The following is a 23,855-nucleotide window of genomic DNA, read 5'->3' on the forward strand; positions in this document are numbered from 1 at the left end:
CAACAACAACTAATCCCCAGGCGCCGATGATGTGGACGTCGATTAAGCCAGTCCCCTGCACCTCTCTGTTTTAGAGGGGTTGGGTTAAACGCGGAAGACACATTTCGGTTGAATGTACTCAGTTGTACAACTAACTAGGTATCCCCTTCCGTGTCCCTGGCATGTCGCAAGGATGAGAAGGCTAGGCAACAATATAAAAACACCCAATGACAGCGATTCCAGTTACTCATAAAACAGTGTACAATTACCGGGTTTATCTTCTAGTTTGACAGCACATAGATCATTGGAATGGTAAACCTAAATAATTCCGATCAGCCCTTTCAGTGGTCAGTCAATGAGACAGCCTTATATGACCAAAGTAAATAGGAAAGTCATTTTTACTGTGCTCAGCATAGGACTGCCTGTTACCGCGACTACCCTGCATTCCCTTAGCCTCCTGGAATTCTAAGGAGCTATTTCCATGCTGTCATGCTTCCTGTGTATCCCAACTGCTGTGCGGTGTCTCATTGTCTCATGGCGTAATGCAACATAGTAATTTTGGGGGTTTCTCTGACTCTGACGGTTTGACAGTTCACCAAATATGTACTGTACAGTACGCAAGGGAGGGAAGAGGGATTCTGGCACAGAGCAGTGAAGCGGTGTGGTTGTTACTTGGCCCTAGCGTGTCAGAAGTCACTGACCGTTCATCATACTTGAACTACTAGCGGATAGGAAGTAGATCCTAGAGTAGCTTCACAATCAACAATGGGCATCACACTGCGCTGACACATCAGAGAGAGAATGCTTTGACTTTTATCACACAAGAAGTGGCTTCCTTCCGATTAAAGATTGATGCCCGACACCTAATATCTTCACTCACAAATTAAGTCCGACACCAGTTGACTGAATGGAGGGTTTGTTTGACCTGCAGGACCAGACGTCCAGGAAGTTTCAATTAAATAATCTCTCACTTACCCTCTATTAGTCTCACAGGCCTGTTTGGCACGCAGGGATAATGTCTACCAATGCCTAAAGCCACTGTATGTGTGGGTGAGTTAGCCTAAGTGAATTCACTCAGGCCATTGTGTTTGGTTAGGGGGATGGAATGTAGTGTAAACTTGAGCCTTGTCAACCTTGATTGGTTTTACTACCATACACTATGTACATTGCTCATCTCATATACTGTAGTATTTCACATGTTTTCTTCAAAATAAACAGCAGTAAAGCAAAAAGGGGGCCATGTCCCACTTAAGCACTATGGCATGTAGGAGAGGGAGTAGCGTAGGAGAAGCAACAGGCAGGAACCCCAGTGAGTCATGCACATTTGGATGCAATCCCCCACCCTCTCTCGGGCGCTGCTATCTTTTCAACTTTCGCCTCTTCCTGCGTCTATTTAACGGCTTGTCAGTCACATGAAAGGTATTTCCTCTGAGTCACCGCCTGGTCCCTTTTGTCATTACAGAACCACAGAACCACACATACTGTAGAGCCTTCAAACACCTCTTAGCGCACAATGCCTTCCCAGGCTCCCCGAAGGCTGGCTGGGCAGCTCGCACAAAATAACAGGCATTTTTTCTACACATAGATTTTTAGAGATGAGATTATGCGCCTGCATTTTGCTTACACTATGTTGGCCTACTTAAGGACAACAACGTTTCCAGAAGGTCCTATGACGTTTTTTGGCGTAAAGGAAAGATGGGGTCATATGGAAACGTCATGAGAGATATCACAAATAGATCATGCAAGGCCGCGCCTCCCTCATTATGCCATTCTCTTAGTCACAATCTTTTTATATAAAGTGACTTCAGAAATGTTAGGTAATAACTATAAAAAGTTACACTGACAGAGGCTTAAATTGAGGCCAAGGTGACATAAACAAAGAAACAAAGACGTTATGTGGTTATTGGGGTATTTGTTTGAAGAATCCTCAGGGACATCAGATGGAAATGGTGGACACCACCCTGATAGAGTTGAGAAGCTCAGTTAAAAGAAAATGATAAACGTCACTGCTAACTACCCCCCCAGAGAAACCTAATAAGTCTCCAATCTCTGACCCGACAAGGAATGCAACAAATATGATGACTCCGTCTTGTTCCAACCTGACAATGGCTCAACAGAGGTTATGTTATTAATGGTTAACAATGGCCTCCTGTTTTCTTTGGATGCTCACCATGAAGTTCTGACATGCCATGCCATCTGCATATATAAAAAATGGATCTGATAAAACTGGACTTTAGCTGTGGTCATCTGATTCTATTCTGTTCCAAAGTTAGTCATACACGGCTTGTTTATTTTTGTCTAGAGGAAATATTCCAAGAATTTCCAGGATATACGTACTGTACATGTATCCCTGAACAAACACAGGCTGATTATATAGGAAATAGTGCTCAGGAAACAACGGTATAATTCTGAAATAATAAATTAATAGAATATTTATTTGCAGTGTGCCTCTCACTGTACAGTCATAACATGATCTGCGTATGACAGACACACTTTGCCAACAAATACGTGCTTCTCTGTTGTTAAATGAAATAGGCAGACAAAGGCCTACTGCATGCGATGCACTGCTGCACACACCACTTGTATGTCTTTGTGGGCCATATAAGCTAAATGAAGGTGAAACTGCAAAAAAATAATTTTGGGGACAATTTCTGGGTTGTTAGCTGATTGTAATAACGTCATTTCCACCACACTTGCCTGCTGGGCCTGTTCCTATTGAGGTTAACGAAGAGCATTCTGAAAGGTGTTGAGGGGCTATAGGGTCATAGTTCATTAGCCTGGGATTACTCTGGCTTTGTTAGATAATTCTCAAACCTAACCCCTAATGTGGCTCCACAGATCAGCCTCCACACACAGAGATATCTCCACTCAGGTTTCTGAACCCTTACATAAAAACACAAAGGGGAGAAAAAACAGATTAAACTTAATTTGTCTAATTCTAGAGATTGTAGCCAGCGTGAAGGATTTTACCATCGCTCACACTGGGTCACATGAAAAACACGGTTCTCTCTCTCTCTCTCTCTCAACTTCAGCATGAGAAGCTTTTGAAAATGAGACTGGTTGTGAAACTAATGCCAATACTCAGAGGTGATTTGGAATGTCTTTTCAAAGGTATAAAAGGGCTCTGTGGATCTCACATTAGAGGTGTATTCATAAGCACACACTGTTTTATTCAACAGGTGCAAAACGGTCTAGAGGCCATGTTGTTTTTGACTATATGAAAAAGTAAGGTGTAAACAAACGGAGTTCGTTACTGCCTGGAATTGAGCCTTGATCACTGACCAGAAAACGCTACAGACGTTCACAGAACACAAATGGACATTTAGTGGTGAGCCTGGAAAAACCACCAAACCATGTCTTTCTGATACACCCAAAGGAAACCCTAATTTGTACATGTTGCTGTTTCACTGTTAAAATAAACAAAACATGGTAATAACAACATAAAAACAAATAAGTGCCAAGTTTTCCATTAATTACAATAAATAAATGCTGTTTGAATGTATGAAACATTACATCAGGCTCATATGGTTTTCCATTCAATGAGCAATTTCCAGCGGTTTTTACTGACTGGAATGTTTTATGGCTGACAAAAGTGAAAGGGGGAAAAATGATATTTTAATACAAATAAAAAAAAGAGACAAGCATTGTAAAGTCAATTCCAATATGTCATACATCTGTTATTCTTGATGACATCATCGACGGCTCGAGTCGTGATTGGCTGTCGCGTCGCGAAATCTGGCGAGGTGGGTGGCGTTCCAGCGTCTCGCGCACTATATGTAATTTGTGACTCGCGCTCTGAGACCCAGTGACAGGCAATACCCTGACCGGAGAGTAGAGTTGGACATACCCACTGAAGCAGACAACAGCTCAACTCGGGACAGACTTTGAATAACTATTCGGCGACGCAACTTTTTTTGTTTTTAAAGTAAACAGACAACGAGGGAGATTTTACGCACTAAAAATGCAGTCCCTCTGTCACCAACTACTCAGCTTGCTGTTCGTTTTCAGCAGCCTTCAGATTCATCAACTCACAGAGGCTTGCTCGTGTGCTCTGTCTCACCCGCAAGATGCGTACTGCAACTCTGACATTGGTAAGTCGCATGGTTTCAGTCCACACAGGCTATATGTTATGCCAACTAAAATATTTTATCTATTGAAATGAATTGTTTCAATGGTTTTGTGATATTCTGCATACATGGAATATAATAGAATAATAAACTGTTGTTAGTATAAAATGATGCAACTTTCAGTCTGGGACCTACAGTATGCGTAATTGGTAAATATATGCCAAACAAAGTTGTGCGTAAAATGTAACCATCACCTAAAAGCCCATTTAAAACAGACTGTCAGAATATACCAGTTTGCAAGTATCAGGTGGCTCATAGACTAACGGTTTACTACAACAGCACGCTCTCTGACTTGTCTAAATAAATGCGTCATCTCTCAAATTAGTGAGTCAAGAGAGAGGGAGCTTTATTTTATTTCCCCTTGCTCTGATGAGAGGGAAGAGTTAACGGGAACGGTATCCATGGAAACAGGTCCCACTGATCATAATGTTTTTCAGAGCTAAATGACCACTTGCTGAGCAATAAACCAGAACAGAACAGGCAGACAGCAGCCAGCAAAGGGTTTTACTGCTGACTGAATATTGCACCCATGTGTGGAGGTTACCAATGACAGATTTGGAGTGGAGACTAGCTACTGTTCTTGGATCTTGGATGCTCTTCTGTTCTGTCTGGCTTCCCATAAGATGTAAGAGCAAATACTTGGCTAGGAATGTTAAGCAAGTGCTCTTGCAATCAGTTTGTGAATTCTACAGTCCTAGTGGTATAGCGTTTCCCTTCAAGTGTTTGTGCTCTTCTATGAAAGCACATGTTTACTTTCCAATAGGGGCTTGATTCATTCCATTCACGCATTTGATATAGAGATATGGAGTCAGCATTGGTATAATAAAGCCTTGCTTATTGACTTTGATACACTGTGTTGATTCCCGGGTGATATTTTCTTTTGGGGCTGATCCTCGGACCCTCTTGTAGCTGAGATTTCCTTGGCCTCCTGCTCTGAGGAGGGTGGCTTTGTAAAGCTTGTTGTACCACAGGGTCATGCTTTCACAGGCTATGCCAGAATAACATGACCTCAGCTGTTCTTATCAAGGAACGCCTGTCCGACCTGAGCAGTGTTATTGGATAACACTTGTTAATAATACCAGGTGGGTCCTGGCTCACCACTGTTGCTGCAGGAGACTCATTCCTAGTAAGGGATGATTTGATAAGCCTGAGCGATAATAAGTGTTGTGGGGGGTCTAAAGCAGGAAGAAAAAAGGTAGAGTGAAAGAGAGAGGAGTCCACTGGGATATACAGTATTAGGAGAACTGTGTGCAGCTCTTTTGTTTTGTGGAACGGAACTGCTGGCAGCAGGCAGAGTGTGTGTCAGTCACAGATAGCTTTGTCAGACGCAGCCATCGAACGTCCATTAGGGTAGCATAGAGTGGTCCAATGCCCCGGAGCGGAGGAGAGGAGGAAAAGTGGACATCAGAGCTGTTCAGCCCCACGGGCGGAGTCTTGCTGAGGACACAACTACGATGTCATGTTTTTTTCTGCAGTGATCCCTAGTCCAGCCAGTGAACTATGACTGAAGCCTGACGAGGTCAGAGGAGAGAAAGCTATGTTGACTTTTCAACATATGGCAACTCTTTAAAAATAACACCCTCTCGCACAAGTGGCAGGTTGAACATTCATGTCAAACATCAACGTATTTATGCAAACAGTTCCTCAGCATTGATGAGCGTTGCCTGTTATTTAATTATAACTATTGGGGCTTATACTAGTTGGAGACCTGGTTCCATTGTGTTGAAGATGTACAAATGTTAGTGTTACAAGCAGTCAGGTGGCACCCTGCCTTTCATGTCTCCTAAATTGGCTCATCCCATTGGCAAGGAGTGGAGCCTAGTGGTCCAGAATCTAGGGCTGGCTTTAATGGCTGCAAGTGAGCACTTGTGAGCTCCACAAAATTACATTTCCAAGGTCTTGGCTCAGCCAGAAGTGCCCCGCGAAAGCCTGAAGCGTGCACAGAACTAGGGATGCCTCTTTCCTCCCACTGCACCGGACATTGTCACAGTAGTCCCAATAAAACACAACACTGTAAACATGCCATAATGCCAAAGCCGGGATCACATTTCATCATGTAGATGACACAACCGTTGAGTTATTTTTTTCCCAGTGGAACAATTGGCCATGGAAAAAGCTCGAGAAAATTCTATGGGAGTAACATGCACACAACTCATTTGACCATACATCCATCTTCTGCTCATCGAGCAATAATGAAGGCTATCGCTTTCAGTTAGAGACAGTCGATGAAGGTTGGACTTCTGTTAGGATAGGGCTCTAGTGCAGTTATCATGAACATGTAAGCTTTTGATGACTATTGCAAAATTATTATGCAACCGATTTACATTTTTTAGGCAAGATTTCACATGTCAAATTCCGATAAGCCTCGTGTTGTAAGCCAACTGTAAATGGAGTTTGGCATGAACATGATGTTTTTGGACTGTGAAGGATAACAGTTATCTCCTGGCAACACATAGAGTTATGATGGATATTCTGATTTGTGTCCCCTGGGCATGTCCAAACAAACATGGGCTGCAGTACATTTTCTGGGATGAAACGTAGTACCAAAAGCTTTCCATGGCCTTGAATTGCATCGCATCACTGGGGGTTTGATGAATGTCACCTTTGATAAACCTTACAGTGTCAAAATACCCCTAAAACATACTGTATGCAGATCTATACCTACGAAATATTCCCTATGAAAGATATGAGTTATAAAATGTGCCTTTATCCTCATCTTCCCCCCCCCCATTTCATTTGAACAGTACTTTCAATGAAGGCTGTTTTTCGTCAACAACCTATTTTTCCTGACTAAAACTATGACGATAATGGGACGAGATGACCTGGGGGAAATAAACAAGAACTATTACAAATTACTTTTTATTTTAGTTGATAAAAATGAGATGAGATGAGAATTCCCCGTGAGACTAATGGACATTTTAATTTGACATGAAGCAAATTTTTATCTGTTTTGTCCAATTTGCTATCCATCCTCTCATTGGCAGAATTCACATCTTTCCGTTGTGCAGTCTGATTGAGCTCTCCCACACAGCTCCAGGCAATCACTTCAGTCAATCTTCTGAACTGATGCGAAGCCAGGACACTTGACTTGTAACCAACTTCAACTAGAAACACTGAGAACGGTTACATGCACACAATAATGTGATTATCGTGGATAGTCAGGTTAATATAATAGTTAGTTTAAAACGTTTACATGCTTGAAAGTCCTTCTGGTGCCTTTTTGGTGAACTCCAAGTGGGCTGTCGTGCCTATTCCTGAGGAGTGGCCACTACCATAAAGGCCTGATTGGTGGAGTGCTGCAGAGATGGTTGTCTTTCTGGAAGGTTCTCCCATCTCCACAGAGGAACTCTGTAGCTCTGTCGGAGTGACCATTCGGGTTCATGGTCACCTGCCTGACCAAGGCCCTTCTCCCCCAATTGCTCAGTTTGGAAGAGTCTTGGTGGTTCCAAACTTCTTCAATTTAAGAATGATGGAGGCCACTGTGTTTTTGGGGACTTTTCAATGCTGCAGAATTTTTTTGGTACCCTTCCCCAGATCTGTGCCTTGACACAATCCTGTCTTGGAGCTCTATGTACAATTCCTTCGACCTGATGGCTTGGTTTTTGCTCTGACATGAACTGTCAACTGTGGGACCTTATATAGACAGGTGTGTGGCATTCCAAATCATGTCCAATCAATTGAATTTACCACAGGTGGACTCCAATCAAGTTGTAGAAACATCTCACGGATGGTAAATGGAAACAGGATGCACCTGAGTCTCATAGCAAAGGGTCTGAATACTTATAGAAATAAGGTATTTATAAAAACCTGTTTTCGCTTTGTCATTATGGGGTATTGTGTGTAGATACATTTTAGAATAAGGCTGTAACGTAACAAAATGTGGAAAAGGTCAAGGGGTCCGAATACTTTCCGAATGCACTAAAGTTTGTATGTGAAAACTATTTATAAGATGCATACTTTCAGTTTTGCGAACTCACTTCACTCGTGCATAAGAGGGAAGCTTGCACTACCTGTTGCTACCTGTTGCTGGCACATGCTCAGATCAAATACACCACTGGAACGCCGATTATGCTGTTTACATGTCCTAATCATTTGAAAGATTGCTCAGAAAACCAGGTGTTTTGATTGGCGTATGCCTACTTCGATTATGACCTTATTACGATAAGCAGAGTAAGGTGTTTACATGACTAATGCAATACTCAGCCTACGGCTATAATCAGTTTAATATCAAATTATTAGTGTGCATGTAAATGTACTCAATGTTTACTCTCGCTCTCTCTCTCGTACTTTCATATAGGCTATTTTTGCTTCGATCACATCAGAAGCTATATTTTCCCATGTGCGCTGTTCATTCATCTGTGTTGCCGCTCTCGCGCTGTGGTCTGCAAATGCAAGTTGCGGTTGCTTTTGTCGTAAGGGGAAAAACGAATGCTATTTGTTGAATATTAGAGAGTAATACTTCTGCCATTTTTCTCCTTATCAAGGAAACCACTGTTATTTACCCCCTTGACAGTTGTGATTGGCTGAAAATCAGAGCTGTAAATTGTTTAACTTGTAGCCAAGGCTTTATAGCCTATATGGTTAATTATGTCTGGCATTGAATACAATCTGCCACAAAATCAATGTTGCCATCTAAGGTAAACGAGGGGATAGTAGGCCTAGTTGGACAAGGCTATCTGAATGTGCACATGATGGAAGTTAGAGGTAGCTAAATATTCATTATTTAATAGAAACAAATGCAAACAATGTGACAAAAGGGCTGTGACTAAAACTAGACAAAAATTGTCCTGAGTTTTAGTTGACTGATAATAACTAAAACTAACAAAGGATGAAATGACAAAAATGTGACTAAGACTTAAAAGGTATTTTAAGCACTGAAACTAAATCTAAAATAGTTGCCAAAACCCCTATAGCTGACTATTTTTTAGGACTATCGTCAAACGGCTATGGTTTACACACAGTGTGAATACCTATATGTGGATTAAATTGCAAATGGTGACCTTAAGCTCCCCTCAGGTGTAGCGCTGAGTGAGGAGAGAGGCTAATTTCCACTGTCAACTTCAAAGGCGACACGGTAGAACATGAATCATCGCAATTTAAGAGCCAGAGGCGAGTTCAAAGCCTGCTCCTGTTGTTTCATAGGCCCTGCTCCATAATCACCAGCAGCACCCGCTCTAATAGATGAATCAGACAGACTTTTTGAATTGAGGAAATGAGGGTACATATAAAAAAGATACAACAAAGAGAAAAAAACATGTTAAATGCCAACTCCAAATAACCAGAGGGTAACTTCGCAATCAGCAAACAGTGCAGTGGCTGGCTGTGATATAGCATTCGGCTGGCAGCGTAAGGAGTTCAACTATGTCAGCTGATATACGTTCTCTCAATGAACCCTTCCTTGCATTTCTAGACAACAGTCGAATATCCATTTCCTGACAATTTTTTTCTTGCCGCATACGTAGGCTACTTGAGACAGAGAGCTAGAGACAGAGAGCGAGAGACAGAGAGCGAGAGACAGAGAGCGAGAGACAGAGAGCGAGAGACAGAGAGCGAGAGACAGAGAGCTAGAGACAGAGAGCTAGAGACAGAGAGCTAGAGAGCTAGAGACAGAAAGCTAGAGACAGAGAGGTTGCTTTTGGTGCACAGCAGACCTACTGGGATGTAATTTAATTGGTGACTGAAAAAGCCAATTCACATTGGATGGGAGGGGAAGGCTGTTTTTCTAAAGCTTTTCATGCAGCAGTTTCGGTCGGCCCTAGCTACACTTTGGCCTTGGAGTTTAATATCCCTTCACGGCCAAGGTCCACGTTCCCAAGGAGCCGAGGTGTCAGGAGCAGACCTTTACATTCTCGTGTCATGCACCAATTCAGTATAGAAGATTACTGCTGTGGGTAAGTGTGGCTTGGCCTGAGATAAGAACCTTGGAGAAACATGTAGTTTAGACTGGTATAAGCTAGTTCTCAGAGTGGTGAGGGAGGAGGTCCTCAAGTTACCCCGTCCTTTCTCTTGGGAGGCCTGGAGAGGGAAGCAATGAGCTATTGCTAACTAAGTTACTATAGGTTGCAATAATGCAAAACCCAATCCTATTCTCTTCTGCTACCCAATCTTCTTCCCAACTGTCAGAGGGCATAGATGGTCCCATATCACGAGGAACATTATGTCATCTGGGATCAGCTCGGTGCATTCAAAGCAGCTTTATTCCATAAGGCCAGCGTTCCTTCCTGTTAAAATAGGTCAAGAAGTCAAAAGGTACAAGATTCCCTGCTTGTTTGACATGGACACCCTGTGAGACAGGCATATCGAGTTTCTAAGCCAACTTCAATCACCAGTGTAGTCCATGACTGCTTCTGAAATAGTACCCTGTTCCCTATAGAGTGAATTACATTTGATCAGACCTACACATCCCATGTTGGTTCAATTGCGTCTATCTCTTCGGTGAACTGGTGAGGACATTTCTTTTCTATTAAGTCTAATCCAACTCCGGGTGTGGTCAGATCTGACACCTCGAAAAGAAGGAGGGGTGCTTATAGAGTAGTTTACCCATTGAGTGTGTCATACTCAGTCGCGTCGTTTTCCCCACCCACTCACCTCAGATCATGTTCAGGATCAGTCTCAGCCACCAAACACACATATAGCTTATAACGCTGGTTATACACAACCACATTACTTTTCCCTATTCTTCCCCTCTTCATATGACCGTCTATTTCAACCTTGTCATGGTGACTTTTCCCTCATCATGCAATCTGTTTGCTGTAATCACAATTTAGCCTGAGGTGCCCATTCACAGGCAAAATGTAAAGCAGAAGGAGGCTTAACATGCTTGATTGAATTACATTCCCACTTGTGTTGCGATTAGCATTTGAATGCAGAGTTTAGTAATCCAATGCTTCGGGGAAGAGATACCGTGCTAAATTAATTCAATTACTTTCTCTGTCATACCCCAGTTACTTCTCCTTATCAACAAAAATCCACCTACTTTCCACTGAGAATGTATGTCAAATCCACTGCAAAACATGAATATGTATGCGGCAGAAACAGGAGAATAGCACTCGCCTGTAATTGCTATTTGTGTGTTGCTGCACAGAGAGAGAGAGAGAGTGAGAAAGAGAGACAGAGCAGGGGGCACTTACTCTATATAGAGCTGAAAGAGATTTCTAGCTGCAGTGCCGATTACAGCTAAACTAACCGTTACCGGTCAGGTGGATATCTTATGCAGTTCTTGGGCTTAGAATTGGGTTACATAAACACTCACAATTTGGTCATTTCTGACACTGGGGCCAGGACCTAGCCTGAAGAGGCATCTTGAAAGAGAACTCGGTGATCAGGAGTAAATATAGCTTGCGTTCTGAGTTCTACTCAGGCCCCTTCCCTTGGAGGTCAAAGGGTTGCTGTAGGGAAGAACACATCCTCTGTCTCATCAGCAGCTGCGGCCTTTCACACATTCCGCCAGGCAATGACTTCGGCACCACCCAATTAGCGGCTGCCCGCCCAGTGGCAAGCGTATCCCGCCTCAAAGAGCAGTTGGTGTTACTGTTGCACTCTTGTTCAGCTATATGACCTATGACTGCTACGCCTAATAACATTTGAAGGCTCAACGCAATGCGCTTTGAAATTGGAGTCTTATCATTTTGGGTGGGGAAAGCTGTCTTAGCGATGGTGTTTAGGTTTTACGGGGAAGGCATGTTTTGGGCTACTGGCTTCTGAAAATAGTTTGAGGGATCAGTGCATCATATCTGTGCATCATATCAGTGTATCACATTACACAAGGAGGGATCAGAGTAGCATATGTTTCATATCTTCACATTCCACAGTAATAGTGCCTATGCTCCATACAATTACATCAGTGAAAGTAGCATTCATTTGACTCTGCATAGCAGAGACTGGTTAGCTAACAATTCTGTGAGGCTCATAATATGCGAGTTGACTGATTAATGGAGCAGATGTCCTTGGGTACAGTGGCTCAAAAAGGTCACCAAGAACACAAGGAGAATATGTCACCTGAATAGGTTGAAAATAATCTTTGCCTTATACATGGATGTGTGATTCTCTAACAGCTATCAATTGGATGGCTGATGCTCTAATAGAGAGTCATGTCATTCTAAACTGGCAGGTGAAAATGTGAGCATGTGAGCTCCATTGAAGGTGTTGATGTCACCTTACCGGAATCTTCTAGAAGACTTTTCTATTCATAAACCACCTGGATTACTGCTTTTCCTTTAGACTCCCTTTGCTGCCCATTTCTGTGTGTCCGGGACTTAAATACAGTCTATGACGCTATAAGAGGAGATGTTACAGTACATCCCTTCTTCACTCTATCTAGAGGAGCGCAACCCTTCCGACACCCCCCCCCCCGGCTCGAGAATGTGAGCCTCAAAGGAATGTGGGAAGGAAATTCTGGAGAGGAAAGATAAACATCCCCATCGTTAGTTATGTCTGTGGCTGTCAGGCTGCGTGGAGCAGGTGAACTTGACTCGAGTCGACTGCGCCTGCATGTGGACTACCCCTTCTCTCCCGGGGGTCCTCAGAGCTCTGATACAAGTTCTCTGGGGAGGACCCTATTCACTGGCCTAAATGAGGCTTCGTTCATAAGTTGATCCCCCACACAATGGACCCACTTATTTTAAAAGGAGTGAAAGCAAACAAGGTGATTCCACAGCCAAACTGTTTCACCTAGCCGCTGTTTACATGAGGGTGAGCAGCAATGATATGATCTTTTTCCACCCTGTGCTGAATGTAAAGAAAGGAGGTTGTTTGTGGAGACGTGGTTTTACGATACAGGGACAAGGCTGGAGGGAGGTAGTAATAAAGCTGTGGCCTCATTTTCACTGTCATGAAGACGAACTGCTTTGGCCTCTGAGTCAAATTCAAATGCTAGCCTCCTAGTCTTCCCTTGGACTTGTTTGGCAAGAAGAAGCAATCCATAAAAACAAATGAATAGACTATAAACTGAGCTAAACCATTACAAAATCTTTCCTGGGTCTCTCCTCTAGGGGCTGAGTTTTTAATGAGCTTTGGAAAAGCAATGAGAAGCCCAATGCATTCTAGGGTCCTGATCGGGAGTTGATATCACCCTACTTCTAGCTAAAGCATCTGTTAGGGTGATGTGTTGGGATGTTAAACACATATTGGACATACTATTTGGGCTTATCTTTTGATGCTCACACAAACACATCAGCCTGGCTCCAGACGTCAGGGACAGAGATGGGGACAAGACTTGCTCTGATGTGACCTAAATTCAGAATCATCCAATATGCTGGATTTGGCAGCTAGAGGCTTTCCAATCTCCGCCCATTGCATAATTGACTAATTCTGTGCTTGTGTCTTCTGTCTACAGTGATCCGTGCCAAAGTGGTGGGCAAGAAGTTACTGAAGGATGGGCCTTTTGGCACAATGCGCTACACGGTCAAACAGATGAAGGTAAGCTATCATCGCATCATTCATCATTTTACGTAATCTGGCCCATACCTTGAAGAGCATAACCTCATTCTGGAAAACAGCACAAGGCTATAAGAATCACTAACAAGCTCATAGGCTTTGAAACTAGAGACCAGTTTATCACTGTAGGCCTACTAAAATGATACGGTGTATGACTAGGGTACTGTAGCAGTATCACTTAGGTTATAGGGCAATCCCTAATTCTTATAACCAAAACATGAGTTCACCGATGCCGTTTAATGGCCAAGCTTTTCCATTAAGTGCCACAAGAGTATGTTACAGAAGATTAGACGTTGTTTTCATCATTACGTCTAACGCTGGGCCCTGTGGCAAGAAGGTTTGTCTAATCCAAGTTAAGTGTGTTTGAATATTTGTTTTGCCAATGGAATCCAATGTAGTTGGTCTAAAGACAATCGCCTCTCAGTAAATAAATCACGAAGAGTGGGGCTTTGTTGCCCCTAGAAACATTTTCCCAGAAATCCCCCGTTTCAGGTCCCAACGGCTTTCCTCTTTCACGGTTTGTCCTGTTATTTCAAAGAACAGCCGCGTCTAAACAGGGATTTCCTGTTGTTCCCAGACAAATAAATCACCATGGACCAAACACAACAAATTCCAGGGCAAACATTTACTTTGTCTGGCAGCGTTTGTGTTCCGCGCACCTGAACTCAATGGGTGGACCCACGGCTCACCCCCAAAGTCACGTCTTCATTATGTCCTGTGATTATGTTCATTTTCATGTGGTTAAATGATAGCGTCAGTGGCCTCTTCCTCTGCTAACCTGAATTCTTGGAAGAGATATCATCTCATTATGCTGTGTTTATTGTTGTGGATTCCTGACAACTTCGTGAACAACTCAATAGTTCCAGTTGGGTCAAAAGGCGTCAGAAGCAAGAACAAATGCCAGAGGTGCGTGATCTTCATTCCAGATTATATTAACACACTGTTTGTCGTGGTCTGTTTTGCAGATGTACAAAGGATTCAACAAAATGCAGCACGTTCAGCACATCTACACAGATGCCTCTGAGAGTTTGTGTGGAGTCAAGTTCGACATCAACAAGTACCAGTACCTGATCACAGGTGAGTCACTATTCTATCATACATTATAACTGATCTGAAAAGCGGACATCTAATGTACAGTGCTTGGCGGGCTGCATAGTTGTCATGGTGGTACCGGAAACAATGTCTTTCCATTCAGAGCTAGTAATAAGCAATAAAAACAGCCTCAGGAGCTGCCTCAGAAGCACAGTACCAAAAACAAATTAGCGAGGCAAGCAAGCACATCAGTGGAGTTGACTCCAGCTTGTTCTCCCAGGCCTGTTTCCCTAACTCCCTCTCTGCAGCACGTCCCATCACAATGGCAGCGTTGCTAATGGCAGCCCCATTTTTGGGGGGGTTTAAATACAACTACCCCCCCCCCCCTCCCTCCTCCCTGAAGACTTCTTGACTGATCTGTGACACAAGCTTTCCCACTATTTATAACCTCCCGTCTGTGAGAGACGAGAGAGAGGCAGGGGGGCACTTCTTTTTTTGGAGCGTTTCCTTCTCCTTTAGGGCGTAAACACCCTCCTTTTCTCTTATGATTAATAGTTCTAGCAAGAAGTTCTGGCGTTTCCAGTGCAGGCAGGCATTTATCAAGTTCAAGTTTTATTTATTAGTCGTATGTACAGGATACAGATGGTATACACCATTCAACAAAATGCTTAGCTGCATGCTACACATACATACTTGTGATGTGTGTGTGTGTGTAATATGAATGTATACGTGTGTGTGTGTGGATGAGTGTATGTCAGTGTGGGTGTGTGCGTAAGCGCATGTGTGCTAAGGTGAGGAGAGTCAGCGCAAGTGGTCAGTCCAATTCAAGTGTTCGGCAGTCTGATGGCTTGTAGATAGGCTCAGAGACCGTTTCTGAGTTGCTATGGAAAGTCGGAGAGCAGTTTATTGAGACCTAAGGCTGTCACACTGTTTAGCTGTTTGTTGTATGTTCCCATCACTATGTCCCAAACCTGTAAACATGACCTATGAAGCCAATGAAACATAAGGAAGGAAATCACCCCGGCAACACAAGTGTGTGTTTATTGTGGCTGGGTGATGATGACATCAGTCATCCAGGCCAGGCAGCAGCTCTAGCTCTGGTTTGGGGAGTGAGTCTATAATTGGGTCTTGGGTCCCTGGGCCATACTGTATCAGGACTCAATTACAGGCATGTTAAATACGCCAAGGCCTGATGGATTAACTCCACGGGTTTGATCAACCCAGAGTGAGTGCACGGCCGCCTGATTAGCTATGAAGAGGGATGCCACACTAGCCTGGTCCCAGATATGCTTGTGCTGTCTTACCAACTACTATACCAACTACAAATTGGGAACAGGCTAATGCCGCTCTCTCACCATTGTCGAATAACTTTGCCAGAGACGGCAATAATCCATATGGAAGTCGGTCTAAGAGTTGTGTGTTTGCGAGCTTTCAGCTCAGTGTGTGATGACGACAGGACAGTGTAGCACTAGCAACGGATACACTGTTACAAACAACCATGTTTTTTGAGTGCTAGCTGGCGGTCTACAGTGTAGGGTGAACCCGTTTGCAGCAGAGGTTGTCATCCTGACACCGGTGGTAAGCTGTGAATGGCCTAACCTAAAAATAGAAGTTAGACAACCTTTTGGAAATTCTGAAATAGGGGTGTTGGTTTAATATGGGATTTACTGTACAAGATTGTCTTACCATAGTTAAAAAGCTTTGACCGCTTGTTTGACTGGTGTATTTATGCTAATCGAGGTATGGCAATTATACAATTAGCCAAAAATATGCTAGGGATGACATCTGACATTTTGGACATCTGACTCTTTCCCATGGCGTTGGGAATATGACATGGCATTGTTTGTCAGTCTTCAGTTTTTTGGGGAAACAAACAAACCATTGCAATGAATGTTTTGTAAGTCATGAAAAAATTCACGAATTATGTAATGCTTAACAAAAGCTGATCTGTAACCAAACCTCTCTCTCCCCTCAGGCCGCGTGTTTGACGGCAAGGTCTACACCGGGCTGTGTAATTTCAACCAGCCATGGGAGCGCCTCTCGCTGGCCCAGAAGAAGGGCATCAACCACCGCTACCAGCTGGGCTGCAACTGCAGGGTGAGTGGCAACAACTGCGCTCCCGGGGAGAATATGGATAAGATGGCTATGGATAAGGAAGCTAAAGCAACCCAACAGCAGCAGAGCCAAGATGGAGGAGTAGGAGCCAGAAAGAGGGGCAGGGGCCGGGGCCGGGGCAGAGGCAAGGGCAGAGGCAGGCAGAACCAGAACACCCTGCTTACTGCAAAGCATACCATCCTGCTCTGAGCAGCTCTCTGCTCCTCTATCTAGAAGACTTCTTACCGCAGTTGGGCTTGCCCCTCTTCAAAGACACAAGGCACTTCATAATCTCCATATGTTATTAGATATTGGATATTGGCTGTAGAATAGGAGGGGAAATAATGTGTTCATTTTATGATCATAATGACTTTAGTGACCTTGCATATATTGGGTCAAATAGATTATGCTGATGAACTGCAACCAATTATGAAATCCTTGCCAAACCATTTCAAACGTTTCCCTCTTCTTAAGTGTAGCACAATACAAGCATGACTATCAAAATATATACCAAATCATTTTTATTATGTAATTGTAACTTTTCTGATTGTAGGGACATACTAATTCCAGATAGTGGCTGAATTATATAAAGGTTTTAGCTGTCAGGAATATAAAAGTGTCCCATTTCCATTTTGGCATCATAACGGATAATACACATCCATGAATGTAACTGAAGAGACAGATGGAAAGACGAGGAGAGAGAGAAAAGAGAGATTTATAATGATCTTTGGGAGTTATTAAATCATTTAAATACACTGGAATTACTTTCCCTGTTATTCCAAACCCTGAATTCAGCGCTCGGCCGGACCTCCTTTACGCGGGACCTGCTCCTGTGCAGCTCCAGTCCAGGCTCATAAATATCCTACTGTACTGCACGGCTCCAGACACACCGTCTGGTCTGCCCATCACTGCCCCGTCAACAGCAATAAGTGCATTGCCAGACAGGAGTAACTACAGAGTCCAAATGCTGTCCAACACCTTTCAAACTGCTCACACCCAAACTTCTTAAAGGATTGCAATATTAAGACGCGTTTAGGCGTAAAGTGAGTCTTAGAGGCCAACATAGAACAATGGAGGTATGTCTGTGACCAAACATGGCAAGTCAGCATCAGGAATGAAAAACAAACTTGGAAAGAACTCGACATGGTAGAAGCATATTTTTTTTTGTTTATTGTCCATTTCAGTTCAAATGTAATCTTTAATCTGAAAAAAAAAAGAAATCACACACAAATGTGTTCTAGCAATAGGCTGCTGCTACACAACACCTCATTGTGTGAACCCCTATGAAGCAACATGCTTACTGTCTGAGAAGACAAGTCAACAGACAGAAAGAGGCAGTGCAGACACAGCCATCTCTGTGGTTTTATATCAAGTGCAAGAACCGCCTGGAGATCTCTTAGAATGCGAACGTCACACTTCACTTCAGCCAAATCATTAAAACCACAGTTTGTCATCTTTTGCATTCTTCAACAAATGATGATTTACAGCTAAGGAATGCAGGAAGTATGTGAAAATAATCCACTGCAGTGTATAAAAAAACCATTGGCATCAGTAAATGATTAAAAAGCTAACTGTCCATAACATAGCCCCATGAACACCAGAACTAGTTAAACTTCATTGAAAATGCTTGCACCATATGGACCATAAAGAATGCGTTCAGCTTCACCCATATTCCTCAAGCTCTCTGCTGTTGATTCCTCTGGCTCTGTCATTACTGTACACACAGCTTTTACTGAAACAGCTCTTTTGGATTTCTCTAAAACACACAGTGTATTTGTCAGCTAGTTTCTCAGTTTATAATTTCTCACCTTTAAAAGACATTTGGCAGGCTATACAGTGCATTCAGAAAGTATTCAGACCCCTTGAATTTTTCAAAATTGTGTTACCTTAGAGCCTTATTCTAAAATGGATTACATTGTTTTTTCCCCCTCATGACGCTACAAGCTTGGCACACCTGTATTTGGGGAGTTTCTCCCATCCTCTCAAGCTCTGTCAGGTTGGATGGGGAGCGTCGGAGCACAGCTATTTTCAGGTATCTCCAGAGATATTTGATCGGGTTCAAGTCCGAGCTCTGGCTGGGCCACTCAGGGACATTAAGAGACTTGTCCCGAAGTCACTCATGCGTCGTCTTGCCTGTGTGTTTAGGGTCGTTGTCTTGTCGGAAGGTGAACCTTCGTCTGAGTCTGAGGTCCTGAGCGCTCTGGAGCAGGTTTTCATCAAAGATCTCTCTGTACTTTGCTCCGTTCATCTTTCCCTCAATCCTGACTAGTCTCCCAGTCCCTGCCGCTGAAAAACATCCCCACAGCATGATGCTGGCACCACCATGCTTTACCGTAAGGATGGTGCCAGGTTTCTTCCAGACGTGATGCTTGGTATTCAGGCAAGAGTTCAATCTTGGTTTCATCACACCAGAGAATCTTGTTTATCATGGTCTGAGAGTCCTTTAGGTGCTTTTGGCAAACGCCAAGCGGACTGTCATGTGCCTTTTACTGAAGAGTGGCTTCTGTCTGGCCACTCAACCATAAAGGCCTGATTGGTGGAGTGCTGCAGAGATGGTTGTCCTTTTGGAAGGTTCTCCCATCTCCACAGAGGAACTCTGGAGCTTTGTCAGAGTGACCATCGGGTTCTTGGTCACCTCCCTGACCAAGGCCCTTCTCCCTAATTGCCCAGTTTGGCTGGGTGGCCAGCTCTAGGAAGAGTCGGTGGTTCCAAACTTCTTCCATTTAAGAAAGACGGAGGCCACTGTGTTCTTGGGAACCTTCAATGCTGCAGAACATTTTTGGTACCCTTCCCCAGATCCATGCCTCGACACAATCCTCTCTCGGAGCTCTACGGACAATTCCTTCGACCTCATGGCTTGGTTTTTGCTTTGACATGCACTGTCAACTATGGGACCATATATAGACAAGTGTGTGCCTTTCCAAATCATGTCCAATCAATAGAATTTACCACAGGTGAACTCCAATGAAGTTGTAGAAACATCTCAAGGATGATCAATCGAAACAGGATGCACCTGAGCTCAATTTAAAGTCTCATAGCAAAGGGTCTGAATACTAAATAAGGTATGTTTTTTGTATAAATTTGCAAACATTTCTAAAAACCTGTTTTTGCTTCGTCATTATGGAGTATTGTGTGTAGATTGAGGATTTGTATTTATTTAATCCATTTCAGAGCAAGGCTGTAACATAACAAAATGTAGAAAAAGTCAAGAGGTCTGAATACTTTCCGAATGCGCAGTATGTGAGAAGGAAATTATAAGTTTAAAGGATGTTGATGGAATTGCAGTTCAATACAGATTTCTGCGCCTTTGGTTTTCTTCTCCATTCCTTATGGGAAAATTACGAACTAAGTAGTGGACTTTCATTTCAGAGGTTGACAATTAGATTCATATTTGAACTCCACTGGAAACTCCATTTGAATTGAAACCATCCATTCATTCATTCATCCTGTAGAGCAATGAGTATAAAATGCATTAATGAGTTTCTAAATTGTAATGTAATGAATTACATAAACTACAAAAAGAACTTGACTCACCTCACTCTTTGCTGATTCAACCCAATTATCTGGAGGGATCTCACTTCCTTTTTCTCCTATTCAAAATCGTATTCTCCACATATTAAGTCTTGTGTACAAGATGATGCGTTGCTTCAGCCTGTCCTGAAATGCTAATTCTGTCTTGGCCTTGTTCATTTACTGCTGGATGTAAACTCACTGTGCTGTGAATTGGTCAATATTTAACAGAAAATGAAATTCGTATATCTGTCACATATCCTAAATCAGAATTTTTGTTAATCAAAAAGGATACAGTTGAACTTTATTCAAGTCGAACTGTAAACACACAGTGAGCCTTCACCAGTATGCTGTAGCATTATTCCATTTTATTTTCCTGCTTTACGACTACATCTTTAGTTTCGCTTCTTCTCTCTGTAGATTAAGCCCTGCCACTACCTGCCCTGCTTTGTGACCTCAAAGAACGAGTGCCTGTGGACGGACATGCTGTCCCACTTCGGCTACCCCGGCTACCAGTCCCGGCACTACGCCTGTATCCAGCAGAAAGAGGGCTACTGCAGCTGGTACCGGGGGATGGCCGGCCGTGACAAAACCACCATCAACTCCACCGACCCCTGAGCGTAAACCACAACCAACCCCCAAAACCATCACAACTTTCTTGAGTTTCTTCTCCTCTTCCTCTCACTCTTCTACACCTTTCCCAAACTCCCCCACGGCCCTCGTCAACCACAGAGTATTACAGAACTCTTAAAATGTACAGTACTAGCCCCAAGTGACCACTCCTACGCCCTCTGACGAAATATACAAGACCTAAAATAATCAGTGCCTGGCTGTCTCATAGAAGTAGCCCTTCTGATGTAAACAATACCTTTTTTGTTTCATGCTGTACATTTCAGTTTCTCCCACCTAACTTTTCCTACATTTCCCTAGCTATCAATGAGCAGAAATTAGACCCGATCCCAGTCCACTTTTTTCAGACTGCAATAACAATGGCCCTCTAAAAAGCGAGACCTTTTTCAAACTATCGTAAGGCTTATTATGGGTGGGATGGCATTTCAGAATGGCAGTTTCCAGCAATACATAATGGTGAAAATTATTGTAATATTAAGTGTGTGGTGCAGTATCAACAAAGCTCCTGCAACATAATGTTATCCTCAACACAAGTTATGCACAGTAACCAGACACCTTGTCACCAGTACGAGGGCAATGCCAACACGAGGTATGACCTCTGAAAAGCAATACCTCTTGCTCCAGTCACACAAAGGTATTTTATTGGTATTTAACAATGATTTTGAATCACATGAAAGTGTATATGTATATGTTGACAGTTTATACTGTCAACATGTCTATTTATATGAATGATGCAATCTTTGCCTCCCTGACTGCTTGCACTGTAAAGTTCATTCTAGGTTATATTAAATTGCATTTACATTTTAGTCATTTAGCAGATCACACTATATGAATGCATTGCTAATATCGGACAATGAATTGATTGAGTATAGCTATATTTTCTTCTCCGTAACCACCACTAAGAATGACCCTTACAGCTCAAGCACAGGGAATTCTTAATCTTTCGCAGAGAAATGGATGCAAGTTATTTAATTTTTTTGCTGTATATGATATAAGCTACAAAACAATGAACAGTTGACTCGACTGAAACCTCTGTAGTAGATTTATTTATCCTTGTTTGTCGAATCAGACAATATCCATGCAAATACTACAAACAAAATCAACTATCCTACTAAAATATATATATATATATCTCTTTGTATCTGGCCAAAACTGTATTACCATCACTACCCTGTTTGGCTGTCATGAAGGACCAGAATCCCAAATTGTGTTTGTAAAGCATTGATTTAATGTTAGTTCTGTGTTAGATCCGCCTTCAGCAGATTTTGAATGATGGTACTTTTGCCCAATCACAGTTCCCCTTCTGGTTCTCACGAGGGAAGGAACATTTTAAAGCAGAGGTTTCAGACAAAAAAAGTGTTTTCATAAATGTATATTCCATTTGTGTAAGTATTTAACTATTTCAGATGAAACTGATGAAAATAACACTATTGTCACTAAACTCTTCTACTTTTGTTGAGTTTTCCAGTTCAGTATCTTCAGTCCATTCCGTCAGAAACAGAGATGCCTCAGCAGGAGTTAGAAGTCTTTGCCCAGTCTCTCAGCTCTGCCCACTTTTCCATTATGTTCAGAAAAGGCCATGCCAAGTTGGTGTTGAACAGAATAGAGTACGGCCCTGACGTGACAGTTTTAGAAGGAAATCCACAAAAATATAGTTTAGTCAATTTATTATTCATGTAATGTATTATAATGTGAGGAACTAAATCTAAATCTTGCCTCCTCCACAAGGCACTTCTTACATGAAACACAATTATTTCAGGCACTATATTTATAGAAAAAAAGAAACATCTCATTCAACAATGTAGAACAGAAAATTATAAAACAATGTCGAATTCAACATTTCCGACCATTTCAAAAGGAGAGGAGGTAGAGGTGGTTCATCAGTCTCATTATGTTTCCCCACTGCGGAGCTTCTGACACCTCCTCCAGGCCTTGGCTGAGCTTGAAACACAATCCAGAGGCAGATCCTCAGTAGCTCCTCAGTAGTCTGAGAAGACTACTATGCCACAGAGATATCACTAAAGCCTGAACGTTCCACATCAGCAACACTGTTCTTGTTCTCCTCATGCAGTTAGAAGTAGAGCTGGTTTAGCATTGAGAGAATGGTGGGCTCAGTGAGTGTAGCCCGATAGTTCCGGAAGCCAGATAGTATGTAGTCTTCATGTAGATCCATCCTTTAGTTAGAATACTGGGAAGGCTCCTCGGTATGTTTAGCCTTCATTGACACACTTCTCTGGTTCTCAGCCTTGAGTTGTTTCCATCTCCCTCACTTGGTTTTGGAAGTTTCTCTCTTTTCGGCCTTGGCATCTCTGTACCTGTATTTTTTTGTGGTTCATGTTTATGTAAATTTACTGTCTGCTTAACACAGAAACACTTGGTCAAGTCGATCCAGGGTGCATTTTAAAAGGAAGCAGGCAAAAGGCTGTGTACCATGTGTGTGTATACACTGATTCCTAAAAAGGGGGGCGAGCGACCGTTTCCTTGTAGGGGTTGCAGAAATGTTTGACTTAATTTCTGTGTTTTATATTTTTATAATAAAGATTTAATGAAAAATGGACCCTATGAGTTTGCATTGATTCTTGTACTGTTGTTTTCTTGAAGTCAAAGTAGCAAACCTGGCCATGATCCAAGCTCAGTATTTTATCACGGTCACAAGGCAAATTTGGACCTGACCTTTATAGCAATATCTTTGTGATATCATAGAACAATCTGTAAAGTCAGGAGCTACATTACATAATGGAATTACACAGAATTGTTATAACTTGCACATTCAACTTTGCACCAGTTAGATTACACTAGTAAATGGGCTGTCCAACAAGGCTGTCACTAAGATGCTAATCAATCCCACCTGTTTGGCATTGGCCTAGAAAATATGTTAATAAAAAATGCCCAGCTACTACACTTGATAGTTTGGAGCAACCTTAAACCTACTTACCTGGCACTGTCTCTTTAAGATCCATGGGCTTTAGTGTCGTGATGCCCATAGTGTTGCACTGAGACATAACAATTATTTTGTTATGGCTACTTTGAGGACAACATTCTATAAGT

The 23,855-nt window shown here is 42.6% G+C and overlaps 2 protein-coding genes across 3 annotated transcripts in view; one reads left to right on the top strand and one right to left on the bottom strand.

Annotated features, from left to right (window-relative positions):
- Positions 1-23,855, bottom strand: part of LOC115180577 (synapsin-3-like) — a 139,092-nt gene that overhangs the window by 37,418 nt on the left and 77,819 nt on the right. The gene's annotated exons all lie outside the window — the stretch shown is intronic.
- LOC115180578 (metalloproteinase inhibitor 3) lies at positions 3,775-23,364 on the top strand. Of its 2 annotated transcripts, XM_029742767.1 has the most exons (5): positions 3,775-4,070; positions 13,441-13,523; positions 14,507-14,618; positions 16,549-16,670; positions 20,598-23,364. In XM_029742767.1, the coding sequence occupies exons 1-5, from the start codon at positions 3,941-3,943 to the stop codon at positions 20,793-20,795; spliced, it is 645 nt and encodes a 214-aa protein (XP_029598627.1). In that variant the 5' UTR covers positions 3,775-3,940; the 3' UTR covers positions 20,796-23,364. The 2 variants fall into 2 exon arrangements, with proteins under 2 accessions (XP_029598627.1, XP_029598626.1); XM_029742766.1 differs by lacking the exon at positions 20,598-23,364 and having other exon boundaries at positions 16,549-17,883.

This window comes from Salmo trutta, chromosome 40, assembly GCF_901001165.1.
Source record: "Salmo trutta chromosome 40, fSalTru1.1, whole genome shotgun sequence".
Lineage (NCBI taxonomy): Eukaryota > Metazoa > Chordata > Actinopteri > Salmoniformes > Salmonidae > Salmo > Salmo trutta.

Excerpts from the sequence above, each read along its gene's own strand:
- LOC115180578 (XM_029742766.1), top strand. The coding sequence starts at position 3,941 with ATGCAGTCCCTCTGTCACCAACTACTCAGCTTGCTGTTCGTTTTCAGC. Across the intron at positions 13,524-14,506 it reads ACACGGTCAAACAGATGAAG|ATGTACAAAGGATTCAACAA; the intron begins GTAAGCTATCAT and ends TCTGTTTTGCAG. Across the intron at positions 14,619-16,548 it reads GTACCAGTACCTGATCACAG|GCCGCGTGTTTGACGGCAAG; the intron begins GTGAGTCACTAT and ends CTCTCCCCTCAG.